This window comes from Myotis daubentonii, chromosome 5, assembly GCF_963259705.1.
Source record: "Myotis daubentonii chromosome 5, mMyoDau2.1, whole genome shotgun sequence".
In the NCBI taxonomy this organism is placed as follows: Eukaryota; Metazoa; Chordata; class Mammalia; order Chiroptera; family Vespertilionidae; genus Myotis; species Myotis daubentonii.
In genome coordinates this window covers 72,166,657-72,188,780 of record NC_081844.1, presented here as the reverse complement: position 1 = coordinate 72,188,780, position 22,124 = coordinate 72,166,657, and the positions used below count along the sequence as shown (strand labels likewise).

Below are 22,124 nucleotides of genomic sequence, written 5' to 3'. Positions count from 1 at the left end.
CATGTCCTCTTTTTTAATTACACATTTGTTAGCCAGCTTATTTGGTTGTGAGTTGTATTTTGAAATCACCTCTACTCTTTTTTAAAAAAAATCTTTATTGTTCAGATTATTACAGTTGTTCCTCTTCTCCCCACCCCCGCCATAGCTCCCCTCCACCCAGTTCCCACCTCACCCCACCCCATGCCCTTACCCCCGCCCCGGACACTGTCCTCGTCCATAGGTGTATGATTTTTGTCCAGTCTCTTCCCGTACCCCCACACCCCTTTCCCCCCAAAAATTGTCAGTCCACTCTCTTTCTATGCCCCTGATTCTATTATATTCACCAGTTTATTCTGTTCGTCAAATTTTTTATTCACTTGATTTTTAGATTCACTTGTTGATAGATATGTATTTGTTGTCACTTTGTGCATAATTTTTATCTTTACCTTCTTCTTCCTCTTCTTAAAGAATACCCTTCAGCATTTCATATAATACTGGTTTGGTGGTGATGAACTCCTTTAGCTTTTTCTTATCTGTGAAGCTCGTTATCTGACCTTCAATTCTGAATGATAGCTTTGCTGGGTAGAGTAATCTTGGTTGTAGGTTCTTGGTATTCATCACTTTGAATATTTCTTGCCACTCCCTTCTGGCCTGCATAGTTTCTGTTGAGAAATCAGCCGACAGTCATATGAGTACTCCCTTGTAGGAAACTGTTTTTCTCTTGCTGCTTTTAAGATTCTCTCTTTGTCTTTTGCCCTTGGCATTTTAATTATGATGTGTCTTGGTGTGGTCCTCTTTGGATTCCTTTTGTTTGGGGTTCTCTGCACTTCCTGGACTTACAAGTCTATTTCTTTCACCAGTAGGGGAAGTTTTCTGTCGTTATTTCTTCAAATATGTTTTCAATATCTTGCTCTCTCTTCTTCTGGTACCCCATAATTCGGATGTTGGTACGCTTGAAGTTGTCCCAGAGGCTCCTTACACTATCTTCATGTTTTTGGATTCTCTTTTCTTTTTGCTTTTCCAGTTGGGTGTTTTTTGCTTCTTCATATTTCAAATCTTTGACTTGATTCTTGGGATCCTCTCATCTGCTGTTGGATCTCTATATATTATTCTTTATTTCAGTCAGTGTATGCTTAATTTCTGCTTGGTCCTTTTTCACATCCTTGAGGGTCTCACTAAATTTCTTGGAGGTTTCTAGAAGATTCTTGAGTAACCTTATAACTGTGTTTTTGAACTCTATATCCCTTAGTTTGCTTTCATCCATTTCTTTCATTTGTGACATGTTTCTTTGTCTCCGCATTTTGGCTGCTTCCTTGTGTTGATAGAGTGGTTTTCTGTGTTAGGTGTCCTATAGGGCCCAGTGGCTCAGCCTCCCTAATTACCTGAGGTGGACACTCTTAGTGCACCCCTTTGTGGGCTGTGCGCACAGTCTTGTTATAGTTAAGCCTTGATTGCTGTTGGTATCACTGGGAGGAATTGACCTCCAGGCCAATTGGCTGTGAGTACCAGCAGTGTCTACAATGGGAGAATTTCTGTGCTGGAGACACCCTTATGGGGCAGGACTTGCTTCAGTGGAGCTTTGGTGCTCATTGTCTGCCCTTTGAGTGTGTCTCTTATGGATGTCAAGAGTTGTCATCTGGATGGTCTCACACTGACCACTGGGTACACTGGCTCTTGGATTTCCAAGTAGGTGCAAAGTCAGCCACTGCCTGAGGCCACCCAGCAGTAGCTACAGAGAGCTCTGCAGATTCCTCCTCTTTGTTTGCGGTTTGGAAGTGCCCAGATGAGGCCCAGCTGTGAAGCAATGCAGGCTGCTGATGAGTCTTAGGCCTTCTTTTGGGAGCTTTGGAGCTCTCTGACCCAGCTGCAGTTTATTAGGTTTTAGATTGCAAAAGGACAGGCCATTCATATGCAAAAGCCTCTGTGCATAGCTTGGGTGGGGTTGTAAATTGGGTGAGGTGGGGTCTCAGGGAATCACCAGGGCGGAGCAAACAGCAATGGCTGCCAGTCAGCCTTGCCTTGGAGAGGTCCCTGAGTCTCTGTCCTGTGACCCAGTGCAGGAACAACGATAGCTGCAAGCACCTCTTAGAGAAAGCCGCCCTCACATTCCTGTCCCGATATCAGACAGTCCAGTTTCTCCTCATATGAGTCTAGGTCCCCAGAGTCTTGCCTGGAACTGGAGTTCAGAGCAATCAAATCTTGTATCTCCCTCCCGATTGAAAAAAACAGCGGCGCCTTTGTACCTCCGCACTTCCGCACCTCCTACCAGTCTCAATGTGCTTTTCTCTTTCCTTCTAGTTGTAGAACTTCCACTTAGCCAGCCTTCCCATGGTTCTGGATGCTATTCGTTTTGTCTTTTAGTTGTAGTTTTGATGTGGTTGTGAGAGGCAGCAAGTACAGGTGTTTACCTCTGTCGCCATCTTGGTTCCTCTCTCACTTCTACTCTTCATCCAGGTGTGGCCTGCAGCATTGTACATTAGAACCTGCTTTGTATTCCTTTTTTAAAATTGTCATTCCTGTTGTTTTATCATGAATATTTTACTTTCTGAAAATCAACTGCTTTCTTTTTTTCTTCTTTAATTTTATTTCAGGGAAATCTTTTATCAGAGGAACTTATATTTGTTTTTCAAAAGCAGCTGCCTTAGAAAATTCCATTTTGCCAAAAGATATTTAAAATACCTAAAATATAACTATTGTATAAAATATGTTAATTTATATAAAGTCACAGAGGATAATATTTAAAGAAGAAAACAATGGTTAATTCTGTCTTTTTCTAATATTATCCTATCTAATAAAAGAGAAAAATGGTAATTGGCGTACGACGATACCCTTTTCATTGGCTAATCAGGGCTATATGCAAATTAACTGCCAACTAAGATTGGCAGTTAACTGCCAACAAGATGGCGGTTAATTTGCATATGTAGGAACAATGCAGGGAGGCGAAAGGGAAAGCAGGAAGAAGCCCCCTGCCACTGACAGTGATCGGAAACCCAGGGGGGAGCTAAGAACTGGGGGGCAGGGCCCTGCCCCCCAGCCATGATCGGAGAATCAGGTGCCTTTTCCGCCCTGGCCAGTGATAGCAGGAAGTAGGGGTGGAGCCAGCGATGGGAGCTGGGCACGGTCGAAGCTGGCAGTCCCGGGAGCTAGGGGTCCCTTGCCTGGGCCTAAAGCGGAGCCCACGATCGCGGGGCCGCTGCTGCTGCGGGTCCCCGCTGCCCGAGCCGGACGCCTAGGCCAGAGGCGTTAGGCCTGGGCAGGGGCGGAGCCTGCAACGCGGGGAGCTGGGGGTCCCCTACCCAGGCCTGACACCTCTGCCGGAGGCCTCAGGCCTGGTCAAGGGGCCGATCCGGTGATTGGTGATCAGAGGGTGATGAGGGTCAACTCCTCTGGCCGAGGCATCAGGCCTGGGTGGGGGGCGGAGCCAGGGATTGGGGGGATATGATGGTCCCCTTGCCCAGGCCTGAAGCCTGGGTCAGAGGTGTCAGGCTTGGGCGGGGGCTGGAGCAAGCGATCAGAGGGAGATGGGGGTCCCCTGCCCAGGCATGATTCCTGGGCCAGAGGCCTCAGGCCTGGGCAGGGGTCAGAGCCAGTGATCGGGGGGAGATGGGGGTCCCCTGTCCAAGCCTGACACCTCTGGCGGAGGCGTCAGGCCTGGGCAAGGGGCAGAGCCAGCAATCGGAGGGTGATGGGGGTCTACGCCTCTGTCAGAGGCGTCAGGCCTGGGCAAGGGGCCGATCCTGCGATCGGAGGGTGATGGGGATCAATGCCTGAGGGCTCCCAGTATGTGAGAGGGGGCAGGCTGGGCTGAGGGACACCCCCCCCCCCCACACACACACACCCAGTGCACGAATTTCGTGCACCGGGCCCCTAGTACTTAATAAATTATGTATTTTTTTCAATTTAACAGGAAAAAAGTTGTTATTAGATTCCTTTCTGGGAATTTAGTTTGGTTTGTTGTATAGACATATAATCAGTAGAGCACTTTTATTCATTCTACAAGTACTTACTAGTTCTTGTTGATTTTAAATCTTTCCTAGGAAATGTCTATTAGTGTTAACGTCTCATATCAATTTAATTTTGTATTTGAATATTCGGTCCTGAGGCAGAATCAGGCCTTTGTCTCAAAATAGCTGGTGTACTCTCCAATAAGCATAAAATGTTCTTATTGGAACTCTACACATCTTGGTGTTTATTTCATTATTTTGGGAATATGAGTTTTGAGAGGAAACTTCATTTTTTATATTTATTTTAAAAAACTGACAATATAGTGATACAAGATAGTGAACTTGGGCAGAAGCATTACAAATGGTCTGCTCTATAAGCAAATGAGTTAATTGAAATCTAACTTTAAGTATTACACTTTCAACAGAAATGCCTTTGCAAAGAAAATGTAGCATAAAATATAATTTATCATGGTTTTGTTGGATGTTTCTAAAACAAGCTACTGTTCTATTTTAGGGTACACATGACTTTTCCAAGAAGTCTTACCATGACCACATTTACTTATGACATGTGAATATGGTCTATTCTTGATTTCCATGCTTAATTCCAGATGTCTTCACATAAACCATACTTGGAAAGACTTCTTATATGTGTAGGAAGTGGTGTCAGTGGTGGGTCAGCTTTGAACTTTGTTATGAAATAGCACACAGAATTTTCTAGACAGCTATAGAAAATGAGAAACATTGGCGAGATGAAGCCATCCCTAGAGACTGGACATCTCCAGGAGAAACTGGACTCCTGGCTAGAAAAGCGATATCAAATATTTTCCAAGTTTTTTGTAAATATTAATCTATCTTTTTTTTTTTTTTTTTGAGAAATGAGCTTGGAAACTGATTTGTAGAGATAATTGAGACCATTTGCCATGAACTTCCTGTGTATCCCCATCTTTAACTAAACATAGCTCTGCCCTATTATTTACGTGATCCTCCTTTCCTCTGCTGCGAGACAGACATGTTCCCCCTAAAGTGAATTACTCCACTTAATTTCTATATCTCATCTCAATTTAAAACATTTTCAGCTCTCTGTTTCCTCCTGAGTGTACTACTTTACTAAAAGTGAACTTGTGAAGGTCACCAGTGACCTCAACATAATAAAGCTCATATATGACAAACCTACAGTCAACGTCATGCTCAATGGGCAAAAACTAAATGAGTTTCCTTTAAGATCAGATACAAGACAGGAATATCCTTTTTCACCACTCGTATTCAACATAGTACTGGAAATCCTAGCCACAACAATCAGAAAAGAAGAAATAGAAGGCATCCAAATTGGAAAGGAGGAAGTAAAACTGTCATTATTCGAAGATGACATGATATTGTACATAGAAAAATCCTAAAGACTCCACCAAAAAACTGCTAGATTTTATAAATTCGGCAAAGTATCAGGATACAAATTAATATCCAGAAATAGATGGCATTTTATACATGAATAATGAACTCTCAGAAAGAGAAACTAAAAAGACCTCCCGTTTACTATTGCAACAAAAAGCATAAGATACCTAGGAATAAACTTAACTAGGGATGTAAAAGACCTGTACTCAGAAAACTATAGGACTTTGATAAAGGAAAATAGAGGTAGATACAAACAAGTGGAAGCATATACCATATTCATGGATTGGAAGAATTAACATCATTAAAATGTTCATACTACACAAAGCAATCTACAGATTCAGTACAGTCCCTATTAAAATACCAATGACATACATATTTCACAGATCTAGAAATATATCTAAATTTATGTCAAAAAATTGTTATGGAACCAAAAAAATCTAATGGCTTCCTAGGGTTCTTTGTCTTGAATTCACAGATTTGATTCTGCTGACTACCCAAGTATTCTTGAAATCTGTACCCCTTTAGCTGCCATGATACCATAGTTTCCCCTTCTGTTAACACTTTGGACACTGTTCCTTATTTGTCAATTGTATTTAACAATCAATATGGCATAAGAACTGCACAAAATTCTGAACTGCCAGGCACCCAGTTTTTTTTTCACCCAAAATGTATCTCCATTTTATTTTTCTTTCTCATTTCCATTGCTTCCATTCTGGTTCAATTCTTTCCCTGGATTACTAGTTATCCCCTTACCCAGTTTCTGTGCCTCCATTCTCTTTTTTCTCCATTTCATCTTCTACTTCACAGTACTCTTTCTAAAGGAATGTCTTTACCCAGATGATTGTACTGCTAAGGAACCTTTCCTGTTCCCTATTGTTTGCCTCAAGTCCTGCTCTTTATTATGGCTTTTTTAGTTTAAAAACGTTGGGCCCCAACCTCTCACCATTATTTTCTGTTTTCACTCAGCATTTATCTATTTAAACTGGCAGTTAAGTCTTCTGATGTCACATGTTCTTCCCATGCTGTGTCATCATTTCCTCCAGGCATGTGCTTATTTTATCTCATTCCTATTTGTCTAACATCATCCTCATTACTTTTCTCAGCTGTCTCAGTCTTCACAACCATTTCCATTAAGTTGGTTTTTGAAAACTAAGTTGGCCTTAGTTTTCTCTAGTTTGCTTGTCCTCAGTACCACTTAGCTTAGTTTTTTATTTTCTCTAACACTTTATTCTTTTCCAGATTTTTCCTATCTAATAACATGTAAGTATTTTGAGGTCAGAGAAATGAAATATTTTTGATATGCATCAGGTAATACTGTAGATATTCCACAAACATATTCCCATTGAGTGAAAATAAGACACAAAGGTTAAATAGTTAAATGTCCTTGGTTTTCACGAAGAAATTGAAACCAATTTCTGGGTAGAAACAGTTTTAAAAAAATAACATCACAATTTTATCCAGTCAACCTGTGTAGTTTTAGAAATCTCACATCAGCAGGGGGCAGTCAAACCCAAGTGCATTCATTCTATTTTATGGGAAATTAGACTTATGTCTGAAATTAGGATACCAGCTGTACTTTATAATCTATTTGTAAGTAATTTTCAAAACTCTTCCCTAAGTAGGTTTGTAGAATTGTATTAATCTGTTAATCCATGGAAGGTAAATGAGATTTTTTTAAGTGAAAAAAATGGAAAAATTTGCTTTATTTGGTGTTTTTGATGAATGACCACTTTACATAGAAATTTGTTTTTCCTGCCCCAGAATCAGAATTTCAATTCAATTAACTTATTATTAGGCTGTTTTTATATTCAATAAAATTATTAACTTTTATAAAACTTTTATTTGCCCTGTGATTTTGAGAAAAATGAGTTTTTATTAGAGGTGGATGTATAACATTAAAATGTAGTTTGGCAAATTCTTTAAGTTTTATTGAGTTTTTTTTTCTGAACCTTTCTTCTGGCCGGCTGCAAACAACTAGTGCCATGTGTTTATTGACCTGCTCATTTTCACCTCCTCCTCTTGGAGGTTAACCTAGTACTTATTAAGGGAGAAACACAGATTATACTAAACAATGTTTAAATATGCTGATGGTATTACTGTATTTCCTGTTTTGTATTCACAGTAAGAAGACTCTGAAAAACTGCCTTTGTATAAATACTTCACTGACATTCCAGACAAGTATAATCTTGTCTGCTGGTAGGCAGGAAAGAGTGATGTCCTGGAATGCTGTAAGAGAAGGAAATCTCTTTGTGTTCCACAAATGATAGCCCTAAACCTTTTAAGAATTTAATTTTAAAATGACCAACTCTGTATTTGCTTTTCCTTCCATTTATTAACTTTGAATGCATTTAGTTCACAAATGCAGCTAGTCAGAAAAAAACACATTGTGTCTGAGAAAGAAGCATCTTCCTGGTAGTTTGCTGGAAATCGTTGGTAGAAACATCAGAGGTTAACATAGAAACAGATTTAGTAAATAATTATTATTTTGTTCTCATAGCTTAAATCTTTTTTGATACTTGCATCCAGCTTTTGATAGTTCTCTCCAGGCGTGAAAGATGCAGGGTTTCCAAAATTTCCTGTAAAGAAGTAATTTGGAGATTGTTTTTAGGAGACAGATTATATTCTTTTAAAGTTAGATTTGGAATTTTTCTTTTTTCTTTTTTTGTTTTTGTTTTCTTTTTTGTTTTTCCACTTATCAAATGTATTAAACTAATACTTACTGAATAAATAAGTGACCAAAATCAACACAATGCTTGCCCACATAGAGCTTACATTCTGCCGGGGTCAGACCCCAGCAGGTCCAGGGGTCCCCAAAGGTGTGGACGGAGTCGGCAAAGAGGGAAAGACTCAGAGGCAGCGTTCAGTTGATCAGCAGCCTAGCCAGGATCTCTAGCCAACTTCTGGTTAGGATCTCCAGCGAAGTTCTGGTTAGGATCTCCAGCCAGGTTCTGTGTCCATGTTCTCTTGCTAGGTTCTCCAGCCAGGTTCTCCAGGTTCTCCAGCCAGGTTCTATAGCAGATGCTGGGGTCCAACCCCAGCAGGTCCAGGGGTCCCCAAAGGTGTGGACGGAGTCGGCGAAAGAAGGAAGGACACGGAGACAGTGTTCAGTTGATCAGCAGCCTAGCCAGGATCTCCAGCCAAGTTCTGGTCTGGATCTCCAGAGAGGTTCTGCTTCGGATCTCCAGCGAGGTTCTGTAGCCATGTTCCCTCGCTAGGTTCTTCAGCCAGGTTCTGTCCAGGTTCTCCAGCCAGGTTCAGTCACCAGGTTCTCTTGCCAATTTCTGTAGTCAGGTTCAGTCCAGGATCTTTTGCCATGTTCTCTCCAGCGAAGTTCTTCTGTCTGTAGGTTCTGTGTAGGTTCTGTCTGTAGGTTCTCTCTTCTAAGTTCTGTCAAAAGTTAGATTTGGAATTTTTCAAGTCTATCGCCTTAACCACTCGGCCACAACTACCTGCCAGATTTGGAGTTTTTATGTTATTTTATTATTTAATGTGAGTTAGTAAAATATATAAAAATCAATTGTGTAATTTGAACCCAGCAAAACAGTATCACCTGTAAGAATTTCCAAATACAAAGTTTAAATACCTATTGATTACTTTCAAGTTGTAGAAAAGTATGATCAGATAATTGTTGCCATTAATGTATATGTTGTACCATTTATTTAAAAATATGTTGACATTATTCTTCTTATATACCCCTTCTCATAAATCTGCTGTGATGAATTCTGAAATACTAAGGCTACTGCATCTTCAAGTAAGAGCCTTTTAAAGGAAATAATTTAAGACAGCAGAGCCACCAACTGCTACAATGATTCCATGGTGTTAGAAACTCAGATTCCTTCTATCTTGCGGCTGTACCATCCCTTAGGCCACATGGGAAAAATAACTGTTCCATTAGTTGGATTCTCATTCATGTAAACGGGGATGAGAAGATGAGGAAAGAGAGCTCACTCTCTCACTTTAAGGACATAACCTATAAGTATCATTTACATCCATATGATCCATCTTAGCTTCATACCCAAAATAAATATATTTTCTATTTTGGTTGGCTGGCTGTGCAGCTTGAATTGAGGGGTTTTGTTGCTAAAGGAAAAAGAGAAAAACTAGCAGTCTTGTGTGTTGTTAGCTTTACTCATTGTCATTGCCCACTCCTTCCTCTTTGAATCATTTTCTTTGTTTCCAGTTTTTATTTTATTTCTGTTTCCTCTTGGTTTCTTTACATATTTATTCTGCTCTGCCTATCCATAAAGTATTGGGTTCATCAAGGTTGGGTGCTAGCACCCCTCTTTTTTTCTTTTGTCTCCATGGGCTATCTCATTCATATCCATGACTTCAGGTGTCACATGACTGCACTTGATTCAGCTTAGACTGTTGCTCTGATCTCTTCAATGAACTGCCTACTTAAGAGATGTCCAAGGCATTTCAAATTCATCATATCCTAAATCTAAGTTTTGCTCTAAGTATTTTAATCACTAAATCTTCTTAACTTTTGAGGTAAATACAGTGATCATACTTGATGCTATATATGAGAAACTGAGATATAGACAGGTTAAGAAAGGTGACCAACACAGTATTTGTCTTTTTGTGACTGGCTTATTTCACTCGCTGGCTGGGCTCACTTAGCATAATGTCCTCAAGTCTCATGTGTATTATAGTATGTATTCTAATTTTCCTTTTAAAGGCAGAGTAGTATTCTAATGTATGTATATACTGCATTCTGCTTTTCTCTTTGCCAGTGGATGCCTGGGTTGCTTTCACTTCTTGGTTATTATGAATAGTGCTTTTATGAACATAACTGTCCTTTTTAATGATTGGACTTTAATATTTCTGAGATCCTGCTTCCAGTTATTTTGGATATATACCCAGAAGTAGAATTGCTGGATCATATGGTAGTTATATTTTAAAGTATTTGAGAAACTACCATACTGTTTTCCACGGTACCTGCACCATTTTACATATTTTATATCCCTACCAACAGTCCACAAGGGTTCCAATTTATCCACATCCTTGCTAACACTTGTTACTTTTTGGAGCGTGTGTGTGTGTGTGTGTGTGTGTGTGTGTGTGTGTGCGCGCCATCCTAATAGGTGTAAGGTGATATCTCATTGGGTTTTGATTAGCATATCTCTGATGATTAGTGATGTTGAGCATTTTTTTCTTATATACTTGTTGGCTCCCTGGAGAAATATTCAAGTCCTTTGCCAATTTTTAAAGCTGATTTTGTTGTTGTTGAGTTGTAGGAGTTCTTGATATATTTTAGATATTAGCCTCTTATCAGATATATGATTTGCAAATACTTTTTCCCATTCTGTTGGTTGCTTTTTTGTTGATTTTGTCCTTTGATTAATGGAAGTTTTTAATTTTGATGTAGTCTAATTTATCTGTTTTTACCTTGTTGACTGTGTTTTTGGTGTCATTCTAGGAAAGCCTTCCTAAATCCAAAAATATCTGAAACCTTTACCTTTTGTTTTCTTCTAAACTTTTTAGAGTTTAGGACCTTATGTTTAGGTCTTTGATCCATTTTGAAGTTCATTTTTATATATGGCATAAGGTAAGGCTCCGACTTTATTCTTTTGAATGTGGTATGTAGTTTACCCACCATCATTTGCGAAAGAGACTCTTATGTTGTTATTTTGTAAAGTTTTACAATTTTACATCTACATCTGTAATTCATTTTTTATATAAGTTTTATATCTAATGTGAGTTATATCCATTTTTGCTTGTGGATATAAAATTATTCCAGCACCATTTGTCAAAAAAACTATCCTTTCTCCATTGGATTGCCTATACAACTCTGTCAAACTCAATTGATCATATTTGTGTGGGGGTTGGGTCATTTCTCTATCTTTTCACCAAACCACATTGTCTTGATAGTAGCTTTATTGTACGACCTAAAGTCAGGTAATACATGTCTTCCAGCTTTTTGTTACTCATTTTCAGATTTTGTTTTAGTCATACTAGTTCCTTGGCCTTTCCATATAAAGTATAGCCTCAAGTTGTTAATATCTTTGAAAAATTCTGTTACATGTTATTTGGGATTGTTTTTAATCTAGAAAACAATTTGGGGAGAATTTATAACTTGAACAACATTGAATCTCCATAGTCATGAACATTGTCTACCCATTTATTTAGATCTCCACAGTGTAGTGTAAAGAACTTACACATATTTTATTGAGTTTATACTTAAGTAATAAGTAATTTTTTAAAATCCTCACCCAAGGACATGTTCATTGATTTTTTTAGAAAGGGGGGAAGGGAGAAAGAAACATCTATATTAGAGAGAGACAGAGAAACATTGATCAGCCATCTCCCTCTTGTGCCCTGCTAAGTAATTCTTTTTTGAGGTATTATATATGGTATTGTTTACTTTAATTTTGGCTTCAAGTTGTATATTATTAGTATCTAGAAATATGATTGATTTTTGTGTGTTGATTATCTTCACTATACTCACTGTTGGTTCTAGGAGGTATTTTGTAAATTTCTTGGGATCTATGTGCTCAATCCTATCCTATCCTATCTAATAATAGCCAAACATGGTAATTAACCATAACTTCACTACGCCTCCCATTAGCTAGTCAGTGTGATATGCAAATTAACCAACAAAGATGGCAGCTAATTTGCATACTGCAGACAGGGCAGGCCAGTGAGCCTCCTAAGCCCCGCCACCAGCCAGGAGACCCCCCGGGAGCAGCCCTGGGCGGTGGTGGGGCTTGGCAGCTCAAATGAGCCGCCTAAGCCACGCCCGACCCAGGAGACCTGTCTCTGTGAGCGGCCCTGGGCGGCAGTGGGGCTTGGCAGAAGACTTGAGGAAGCCCTATTCTTGCAGGAATCCTCCTGCAACAGGCTTCTAATGTAAAATAAAGAGATAATGTGCTAATTGACCATCATGCCATCACAAGATGGCGGCGCCCAGTCCCCTCAGCCCTGTTGGCAGTGAATTTTCATGTGACCATTACCTTTTTAAAAAATCCTTACCCAAGGATATGATTATTTTTTTTTAGATCATCTGTTCTCAGGGAGCAGGCCTAAGCCAGCAGGTGGGCATCCCCCAAGACTGTGAGAGGGTGCAGGCTAGTCTGAGGGACTTTCCCCGTGTGCATGAATTTTCATGTACTGGGCCTCTAGTGTTGTCTATGAATGTGAATCATTTTAGTTCTTCCTTTCCACTTTTTTTTCTTGACTTATTGCTCTAAGATTTCCCGTACCATGTTGAAATGGTGAGAGTGGACATTCATGTTTTGTTCCAAATCTTAATGAGAAAGCATGTAGTATTTCACCATTAAGTATTATGGTAGCCTTGTAGATGCCTTTTAACAGATTGTACAAGTTCCCTTCTATTCCTACTTTGTTCAGAGTTCTTAATTATGAATAGATTTTGAATTTTTTCAAATGCTATTAATATGATCAGGGGAATTTTCTTTTTTACATTGTTACTATCTTGGATTACATGGATTTTGAAATGTTAAACTAGTCTTACATTCTCAGGAATAATACAACTTAGTCGTTATATTCTTTCTATATATTATTGCATTCAATTTGCAAATAGTTTGTTGAGTTTCCTATCAGTGTTCATGATGGATATTTGCATATAATTGCCATTTCTTGTTGGTTTTATATCACGATTACTTTAAAAAATGCAATGAAAAGTATTCTCTTGGAAGAGATTATTTAGAATTAATATTATTTCTTCCTTAAACATTTGGTAGATTTCTCCTTTGATATCATGTGGGTCTGGAGTTTTCTTTGTTGCAGTTTGTTTTATGAATTCCATCCTACCTAATAAAGGAGAAACATGGTAATTAGCATACGACCGCTACCCTTCCCATTGTCTAATCAGGATGATATGCAAATTAACTGCCAGCCAAGATGGCGGCTGGCAGCCAGGCAGCTGGAAGCTAACATGAGGCTTGCTTGCTTCAGTGGCGGAGGACTTCAACGTTCCCCGCCTGCCTTGCCGGCCTCTGAGCTTGAAGTTTGAAACATTGTAACAAATATAGAAGCTAAACAAAACCCCAGAAACCTGCTTTCAGCTAGCCGGGATCTCAGAGCTGGAATTGATACAGTGTCTCGATTATAGAACCCAAACAAACCAGATACCTGCTTTCAGCAGCAGAGGCCTCAGAGCTGGAGCCAGAGCTAAAGCTGGCCCAGAATAAAAAGATAAAGAAAAAAGGAGCGGTTGGGAGCTTCAGTCACCCGCCAGCCTGAAAACAGCCCTCAGCTCCTCACCCAGACTGGCCAGGCACCCCAGTGGGGACCCCCACCCTGAAGGGTGTGTGACCAGCTGCAAACAGCCATCATCCCCTCATCCAGGCTGGCCAGGCACCCCAGTGGGGACCCCCACCCTGATCCAGGACACCCTTCAGGGCAAACCAGCCGGCCCCCACCCGTGCACCAGGCCTCTATTCTATATAGTAAAAAGGTAATATGCCTCCCAACACTGGGATCAGTAGAGCCGCGAGGCCTCCCGGCACCGGAATCAGTGTGACAGGGGGCAGCGCCCAAACCCCCTGATCGCCCTGCGGCTTTGTGTGTGACAGGGTGCGGCGCCCCAACCCCCTGATCAGCCCTGCTCTGTGTGTGACAGGGTGCAGTCCCCCAACCCCCCCACCCCCCAAAGGGCCCTGCTCTGTGTGTGATGGGGTAGAGCCATAACCTCCCCATCGGCCCTGCCCCAAGTGTGAGAGTGGCAGCGCCCCAACCCCCTGATCGGCCCTGCTCTGTGGGTGATAGAGGGCGGTGCCCCAACCCCCTGATCCGTCCTGCTCTTTCCGTGACAGGGGGGAGCTCACCAACCCCCTGATGGGCCCTGCTCTGTGTGTGACAGGGGCCAGTGCCCCAACCCCCTGATTGACCCTGCTCTGTGCATGACAGGGGGCAGCTCCCCAACCCCTCTGATTGGCCCTGCTCTGTGCGTGACAGGGTACGGAGCCCCAACCCCCTGATTGGCCCTGCTCTATGTGTGACGAGGTGGCGCCGCAACCTCCCCATCGACCCTGCCTTGAGCGTGGCAGGGGGCGGTGCCCCAGCCCCCCAATCGGCCCTACCCTGAGTGTGACTGAGGGTGGCATCACAACCTCCCGATCCACCCTGCTCTGTGCATGATGGGGCGGCGCCCCAACTCCCCAATCGGCCCTGCTCTGAGCCCAACCAGGGGCTGCACCTAGGGATTGGGCCTGCCCTCTGCCACCCAGGAGCAGGCCTAAGCCAGCAGGTCGTTATCTCCGGAGGGTTCCCAGACTGTGAGAGGGCAAAGGCCAGGCTGAGGGAACCCCTCCCCCCCCCCCCCCCCCCGTGCACAAATTTTTGTGCACCGGGCCCCTAGTTTATATAATAAAGAGCCAGGGTCCTAACAACTGAAGGCTTGACCAGACCGGAATCATGGCAACCCAGCACTGACTAGGGCCGCTGTGGGCGCCCCGACCCAGCACTGACTGCCTAGGAGGCTGCGAATCGGGCCTGGAGAGAGGCCTGCAGAGAGAGAGAGAGAGGCAGGGTCCGATCTGTAGCCTCTGTGGTAGCCATTGATCAGAACTTGCCTCTCTTTCTCTCCCAGCCTGGCCAACAGCCACACCTCCATTTCTCTCCAGGCCTCCACTGGGGCTGCTGATCAGCCCCGCATTCCTGATCAGGCCCTGTTGATAGGCCCAGAGATGCTGACTGGCATAGAAACTGACCAATCAGAACCAAATTGGTTGGGAGAGGAGGGAAGTTAGGGGTGAGATTAGGCCTGCAGGGGAGGGCAGTTGGGAGCAAGATCAGGCTGGAAGGATAGGGCAGTTAGGGGAGATCAGGCAGGCAAAGGCAGTTAAGGGCAATCAGGCTGGCAGGGAAGGGCAGTTGGGGGTGAGATCAGACTGGCAGGGGAGGGCAGTTAGGGACAAGATCAGGCATGCAGAGGCAGTTAGGGGCAATCAGGCCAGCCAGGGAGACCAGTTAGGGGCGAGATCAGGCTGGCAGGGGAGGGCAGTTGGGGGCAAGATCAGACCAGCAGGGGAGGGCAGTTAGGGGTGATCAGGCCATCAGGGGAGAATAGTTAGGGGTGAGATCAGGCTGGCAGGGGAGGGCTGTTGGGGGTGATTTCGGGCCAGCAGGGGTGAGCAGTTGGGGGCAACCAGGCTGGCAGGGGAGGGCAGTTGTGGTCGATATCAGGACAGCAGGGGAGGGCAGTTAGGGGTGATCGGGCTGGCAGGCAGGCAGGCAGAGAGGTTAGGAGCCAGTAGTCCCAGATTGTGAGAGGGGTGTCCCTGATAGGAGTGGGTGCAGGCTGGGCTGAGGGACCCCCTCCCCTCCATGCAAGAATTTAGTGCACCGGGCCTCTAATACTTATGATAATAGACTATTCTGGTTATATATTTTCTCCTAATAAAGTTTCGTAAGCTAATGTCTTTCAAGGAATTTGGTTAATTTCATCTAAGTTGTCAAATTTATACCCATAGAGTTGTTCATTGTTTTCTCTTTTAGTGTCTGTGGGAGTCAGAGTGAAATCTCCTCTTTTCTTATTGATAAGAAAATTTTGTGTTTTCTCTTTTCACTTGTTAGTCTTTGGAGAGTTTTATCAATTTTATTGCTATTTTCAAAGGTTGTGGTTGCATTGAATTTCTTTATTGCTGCTTAAAAAAAATTAATTCTCTGTTTTATGTTTCTTCCTTTTTGCTTCCTTCGGATATTGTTTGCTGTTCTTATTCCCATATGGTGGAAACTTAGATTATTCATTTGAAACCTTTCTTGAAATGGTACAGATATCTCTAAAGGTGTTCTTTATTTTTTATTTTTTTTTAAATTTATTAATTAAATCTTTATTGTTCAGATTATTACATGTTTCTCTTTTTTCCCCCCATAACTCCCCTCCTCCCAGGTCCCGCCCCACCCTGCGCCCTCAACTTCCCACCCACTGTCCTCATCCATAGGTGCACAATTTTTGTCCAGTCTCTTCCCGCATCTCCCACACCCCTTTCCCCACCAAGAATAGTCAGTCCATTCCCTTTCTATGTCCCTGATTCTATTATAATCAACAGTTCATTCTGTTCATCAGATTATTTGTTCACTTGATTCTTAGATTCACTTGTTGATAGATGCATGTTTGTTGTTCAAAATTTGTATCTTTACCTTTTTCTTCTTCTTCCTCTTCTTAAAGGATACCTTTCAGCATTTCATATAATCCTGGTTTGGTGGTGATGAACTCCTTTAGCTTTTCCTTATCTGTGAAGCTCTTTATCTGACCTTCAATTCTGAATGATAGCTTTGCTGGATAAAGTAATCTTGGTTGTAGGTTCTTGGTATTCATCACTTTGAATATTTCTTGCCACTCCCTTCTGGCCTGCAAAGTTTCTGTTGAGAAATCAGCTGACAGTCGTATGGGTATTCCCTTGTAGGTAACTGAGTTTCTTTCTCTTGCTGCTTTTAGGATTTTCTCTTTGTCTTTTGCCCTTGGCATTTTAATTATCATGTGTCTTCGTGTGGTCCTCTTTGGATTCCTTTTGTTTGGGGTTCTCTGCGCTTCCTGGACCTGTAAGTCTATTTCTTTCACCAGGTGGGGGAAGTTTTCTGTCATTATTTCTTCAAATAGGTTTTCAATATCTTGGTCTCTCTCATCTTCTGGCACCCCTATAATTCTGATGTTGGTACGCTTGAAGCTGTCCCAGAGGCTTCTTACACTGTCTTTGTATTTTTGGATTCCTTTTTCATTTTGCTTTTCCAGTTGGGTGTTTTTTGCTTCTTTGCATTTCAAATCTTTGACTTGATTCTTGCGCTCCTCTGGTCTGCTATTGGGAGTCTGTATAGTATTCTTTATTTCAGTCAGTGTATGCTTAATTTCTAGTTGATTCTTTATCATAACATCGAGGGTCTCATTAGATTTCTTGTAGATCTCATTAAGTTTATCGGCGGCTTCTAGACAGTTCTTGAGAGACCTTAAAAGTGTGGTTCTGAACTCTATATCTTCCATTGACAATTTTGTCCTTTTTCTTTGTCCCCGCATTTTTTTTTATGCTTTCTTGGTGCACCCCCTAGTGGTCTTTGTGCGCAGTCTTGTTGTAGTTAAGCCTTGATTGTTGTAGTTAATACTGGGGGGATTTTACCTCCTGGCCAACTGGCTGTGAGAGTCAGCTGTGTCTGCAGTGGGAAAACTTCTGTCCTCTGGGGGGGTGCTATTCTAGCCTTTGCCTGAGGCTATCTGGCAAATGGCTCCTTGCAGGGCTTGGGTGGGGCGGGTCGCATGGGATCAAACAGGGCGGGCTGAGCAAGCAGTTATGGCTGCTCTCAGTTCCGTCCCTAGGGGCTCTGCCTCACAGAGTCCCAGCAACAGCTGCAAACCTCAGAGAGAAAGCTGCCTTTGAGTTCTGACCGAAGCCAGACAGTCCCGCTTCTCCCATTTGAGTCTGGGTCCCTAGAGACTCGCCCGGATCTGGAGCTCAGAGTCTGAAACTCCCTCCCGATTGAAAACAACAACCACGCCCTCCGCCGCCAGTCCGTTCCACGCGCGCACTCCACACCTGGGTATTTCACTTCAGCACTGCGCCTCCTCTGAGTCTGGGTATGATATTCTCTTTCCTCCTAGTTGTAGAATTTCCACTCAGCCAGCCTTCCTGTGGTTCTGGATGATGTCCGTTCCGTCTTTTAGGTGTACCCTTGAATTTGTTGTTCGAGGCAACAATATCCGGCGTTAACCTATTTTGCCATCTTGGTTCTCTCTAAAGGTGTTCTTTAAAAGAATGTATTGTGCTGTTGTTGGGTATAGTGTCATAGATGTCATTTAGGGCACTTTGGTCAATTGTGTAGATTGTGTCTTTTGTATCCTTACTGGATTTTTATGTGGTCTATTCTTGAAAGAGAAATATTGAAGTTCTCAAGTATAATTATGGATTTATCTATTTTTCTCTCAGTTTTTGTTTCATGTATTTTGATACTCTCTTCTTAGGTGCATATTTATTTATCATTGTTTACTGCCTCTTGCAGTCCTGGTAATTCTCCATATTCTAAAGTCTAACTTAGATATTATAATAATCTCACTTTTCTTTGGGTAGTGTTTGCATGATTTAATTTTAACATGTCAGTTACTTAATTTTAACATGTCTATTGTTTTATCTCATTTGAGTTTCATATAGATAGCATTTAGTTGGTTCTTATTTGTCATATAATTTGAGAATCTTGGGTCTTTTGTTGTTTTTATACCATATACATTTAGTATAATTGTCAGTATGTTTGGTTTTAGTTCTGTGATTTAATTGCTTTTCTGTTTGTCCCTCTTTTCATTTTTCTGTGTTTTTCTGCCATCTTGTGAATTATTAGCATATTTTTCATTACTCCGTTTCAATTCATCTAATGCCTTTATATTATTATTATTTTTTTAAAATATATTTTATTGATTTTTTACAGAGAGGAAGGGAGAGAGATAGAGAGTTAGAAACATCGATGAGAGAGAAACATCGATCAGCTGCCTCCTGCACATCTCCTGCTGGGGATGTGCCCGCAATCCAGGTACATGCCCTTGATCGGAATCGAACCTGGGACCTTTCAGTCCGCAGGCCAACGCTCTATCCACTGAGCCAAACTGGTTTTGGCATAGTTTTTGTATGTTTTTTAGTTAATTGCTCTAGTAATTACACTATTCACACCTAACTTTTCAAAGTCTACTTCTAGTTAATAATTTATCCTTTAAAATGAAGTGTAGAAACCTTACAACTATCTTAGTCAAGAAAATTACAAATATGAATATTTGAGGAGCTTAGGTGTGTGCCATAGAAGACAACCTTCCTTACTCTTTAACCCCGTCGTCTTCATTTAATCTTTTCAGTATCCATCCTTTAATTATTTTTTTTATTCTGTACTACTTTCAGCCTACAGTGTACACCTATATGTAGAAAATAACTTTATATTCATTTCTCCCCTCTTGAAACTGTTTTCTAAATTCAGTATGAGATTATTGATATAGATGAGAAAACTGAGGTGCAAGTAGTTTTATTTGTCCAAGGCCACACAACTAGTAAGTGGTAGAGCTGGATTTTTGGTCTTAGGGTTGGCACATTTGACTGCAACGCAACTGCCTTTATTTTACTGCAGACAATAGTAGTGCTTATGCAAATCTCTTCCTTTTGTAAGCACATGATTTCCAAGTGTACTTATTGTCATATCTTTGGGTATTCTAATTTAGTTATAAAAATGTATTTTTTCCCATCTTCCATAAGGTATCTTCAGTACTTAAAATAGCACATTAGAAATTTATTGCTGCAAATTTTAACTTATTTGAGTTTGTGGAACTAGTTTTTGGCATCCAAACAATTTGTGGATTCCCACATAATTGCAGTTAAATTTCCTTAATGTAATTGAAGCAATATTTTATGGAAAAAAATTAACTACTGAGGACTGCGTAACGTTTTTAAATGATTTTCTATCATTGCAATCACAGCATCATATACATATATTTAAAAAATATGCACATGTCATTTATTCATTTCTTAGATAATAGTGGGTATTTATCTGGGGTCTGCAATCACAGAAGTCTGCAGCTCATAGACTAGAAACCATATTTTAGATTATTAGTGAATAATAACAACAAAATACATTTTTCCTAGGATATTAGAGTTGAATATATAGAGAGATTAAAGAACTCTAATTTTTATCAAATACAAACCTTACCATCAAAATGGAGATGCTCTTCATATTAATCACCTAATGGGTTCCTATTATTACCATGAAGTTTTAAAAGGTATAATTTTAGAATTTTTAATAGTCTTTTTCTCTTTCAGGTTTGATAATATTATAGTCCTTTATGGTGGGAAAAGAAACATATTTTACAAATGTTAAGACAAAATCCCCTAGCCAGTTTTGCTCAGTGGATAGAGCGTCAGCCCGTGGACTGAAGGGTCCTGGGTTTGATTCCGGTCAAGGGCACGTATCTTGGTTGCAGGCTTGATCCCTGGCTCCAGTTGGGGTGTGTGCTGAAGGAAACCAATTGATGTTTCTCTCTAACAGCGATGTTTCTCTCTCTGTTTCTCTTCCTCTCCCTCCCACTCGCTCTAAAAATCAGTGGAAAAATATCATCGGGTAAGGATTAACAAAACAAAAAAGTAAAAGATAAAAAAAGACAAACAATAATAACTTGATTTCTATGAAACAGATTATCACCAGCTATATAGAGCTAAAAGATCTAAAAATCCTTTGAGTTTGGCAACTTTCTTATTGCATTTCCTTTCTCTCTTTACTAGCAATCATTGTCTTATTCCTAAAGAATTAGTACTCAAGGTCATTCAAAGAGATTTTTTAAAAACCAGTAGTGAATTTGTGTTAATAGACTTCTCTTAATTGGCCTCTTTTTGTGTTGTTTTTTTCTTTTTTTAGCTTTGGACACAGTAATATTTTTTCTTTCTTTATGGAATCAGATGAGCTTTAAAGATTTGAAAAAAGCAGCACTAACATTTAAAGGTTAAAACCTTATCTATTTGACAAAATTATGATTCAGAAAAGCTGCAAGTAAAAGTATGAATTCTAGTTTTACAAATATAGTAATAAAGAATATACTTTGTTGGTAACTTAATACTCATATTAAGAATATTAAGATACTCAATACATTTTAAGGTATAGTTTTTAAAAATAACACCCGAATTAATGTACTTTTTAAAAACCATTGTGAAGGAATGGACCCATTATTTTGAGACGAACATTTATCTTAAGATAAAACTTACGTTGTATTTTATGTTCTACAAAAATTGACACTTTATTACACTACTATTTATTATCAATCTGTGACTAGACACTAATTTTCTGAATCATTTAGCATATACATTCTATTAGATTTTGTAAGCTTATTATTTAGTAAGAACTTTTTCCTATTTCCTAATTGAGATCTGTTGTTTTTCAGCTATATCAGAGGAGTGGGTTTTTAGAATAAAATAACTTTAAAAAACTGTGCCACAAAGAGATAAATAGATATCCAGTAGAAATAGGGATAAAGTTGGAGAACTCACATTCTCTCTTTTCAAGACACACAAAGCGTAAAACAAGATAATTCGCCCTGTTCGTTGCCATCAAGACGTATCAAATTTGTATATCAAAATAATAGCCCCATTCTGTCAGCCCTGTGTTGCGTACTCTGCAGAGTAATGTGGTAAATCACAGGTGGATTGTTCAGGTGCTCAAGGAGCCCCCTGACAGGCCATTGCTGGGTCCAGTAATTCACCCTTGTGGCGTATCATAGTTCCTGAAGCGTAACATTTTGGTAACTGTTTCAGGAAAAGAAATACTGTCCAAGGTTTCCTTTCTTGCCTCAGTCCCTGTTACACAAAGCAAACAAACTTGTTTACAGAACATCCAGCCTTTAGTTGGGTAATTGACGGGTAGGAAATCAAGCTGTTAATACAGGAGGATGACTAAGTGAGGAAATCCGTCTTTTGTCAACCACTCTTATATTATTATTGTTTTTAAAATAGAATCTGCTTTCAGTTTCAGTGGTTGGGAGTGTTAGATGTACATGGTTTAATGGATTTTGTACTTAAAATTCTGGTTTCCCTCTTACTTACAATCCAACATTATAACAGAAAATACTGCAAATAGTCTTCTAAGATGATTGCTATAGTATGATGGTTTAGGCTTATTTATTGAGTCAGAACTTCACACCTGTTCCATGTCATAACAACTTCCTCAGAGGATGAGTTAAAAAAACAAATACACACACACACACACACACACACACACACACACACACCAAAAAAAAAAAAAGCCTTTCTTGCAATGCCAAAAACATTATAAATCTTTAAATTGAAAAATTCTGAATTAATTTTCATTCTTTTAAAAATTTTAAAAGTAACCCTTTGTAGT

General features: G+C 40.6%; 1 protein-coding gene across 4 annotated transcripts in view; it reads left to right on the top strand.

Moving 5' to 3' along the window:
- AFG2A (AFG2 AAA ATPase homolog A) overlaps positions 1–22,124 on the top strand; it is a 276,000-nt gene that overhangs the window by 113,237 nt on the left and 140,639 nt on the right. The window contains exon 15 of one of the 4 annotated variants that reach the window (XM_059698096.1): positions 7,435–7,459. The exons of the other annotated variants lie outside the window; for them this stretch is intronic. Within the exon in view, the coding sequence (XP_059554079.1) occupies positions 7,435–7,437 (3 nt within the window). The 3' untranslated portion in view covers positions 7,438–7,459. Of the gene's footprint in view, positions 1–7,434; positions 7,460–22,124 lie in introns of those variants that run through there. 4 annotated transcript variants of the gene reach the window in all.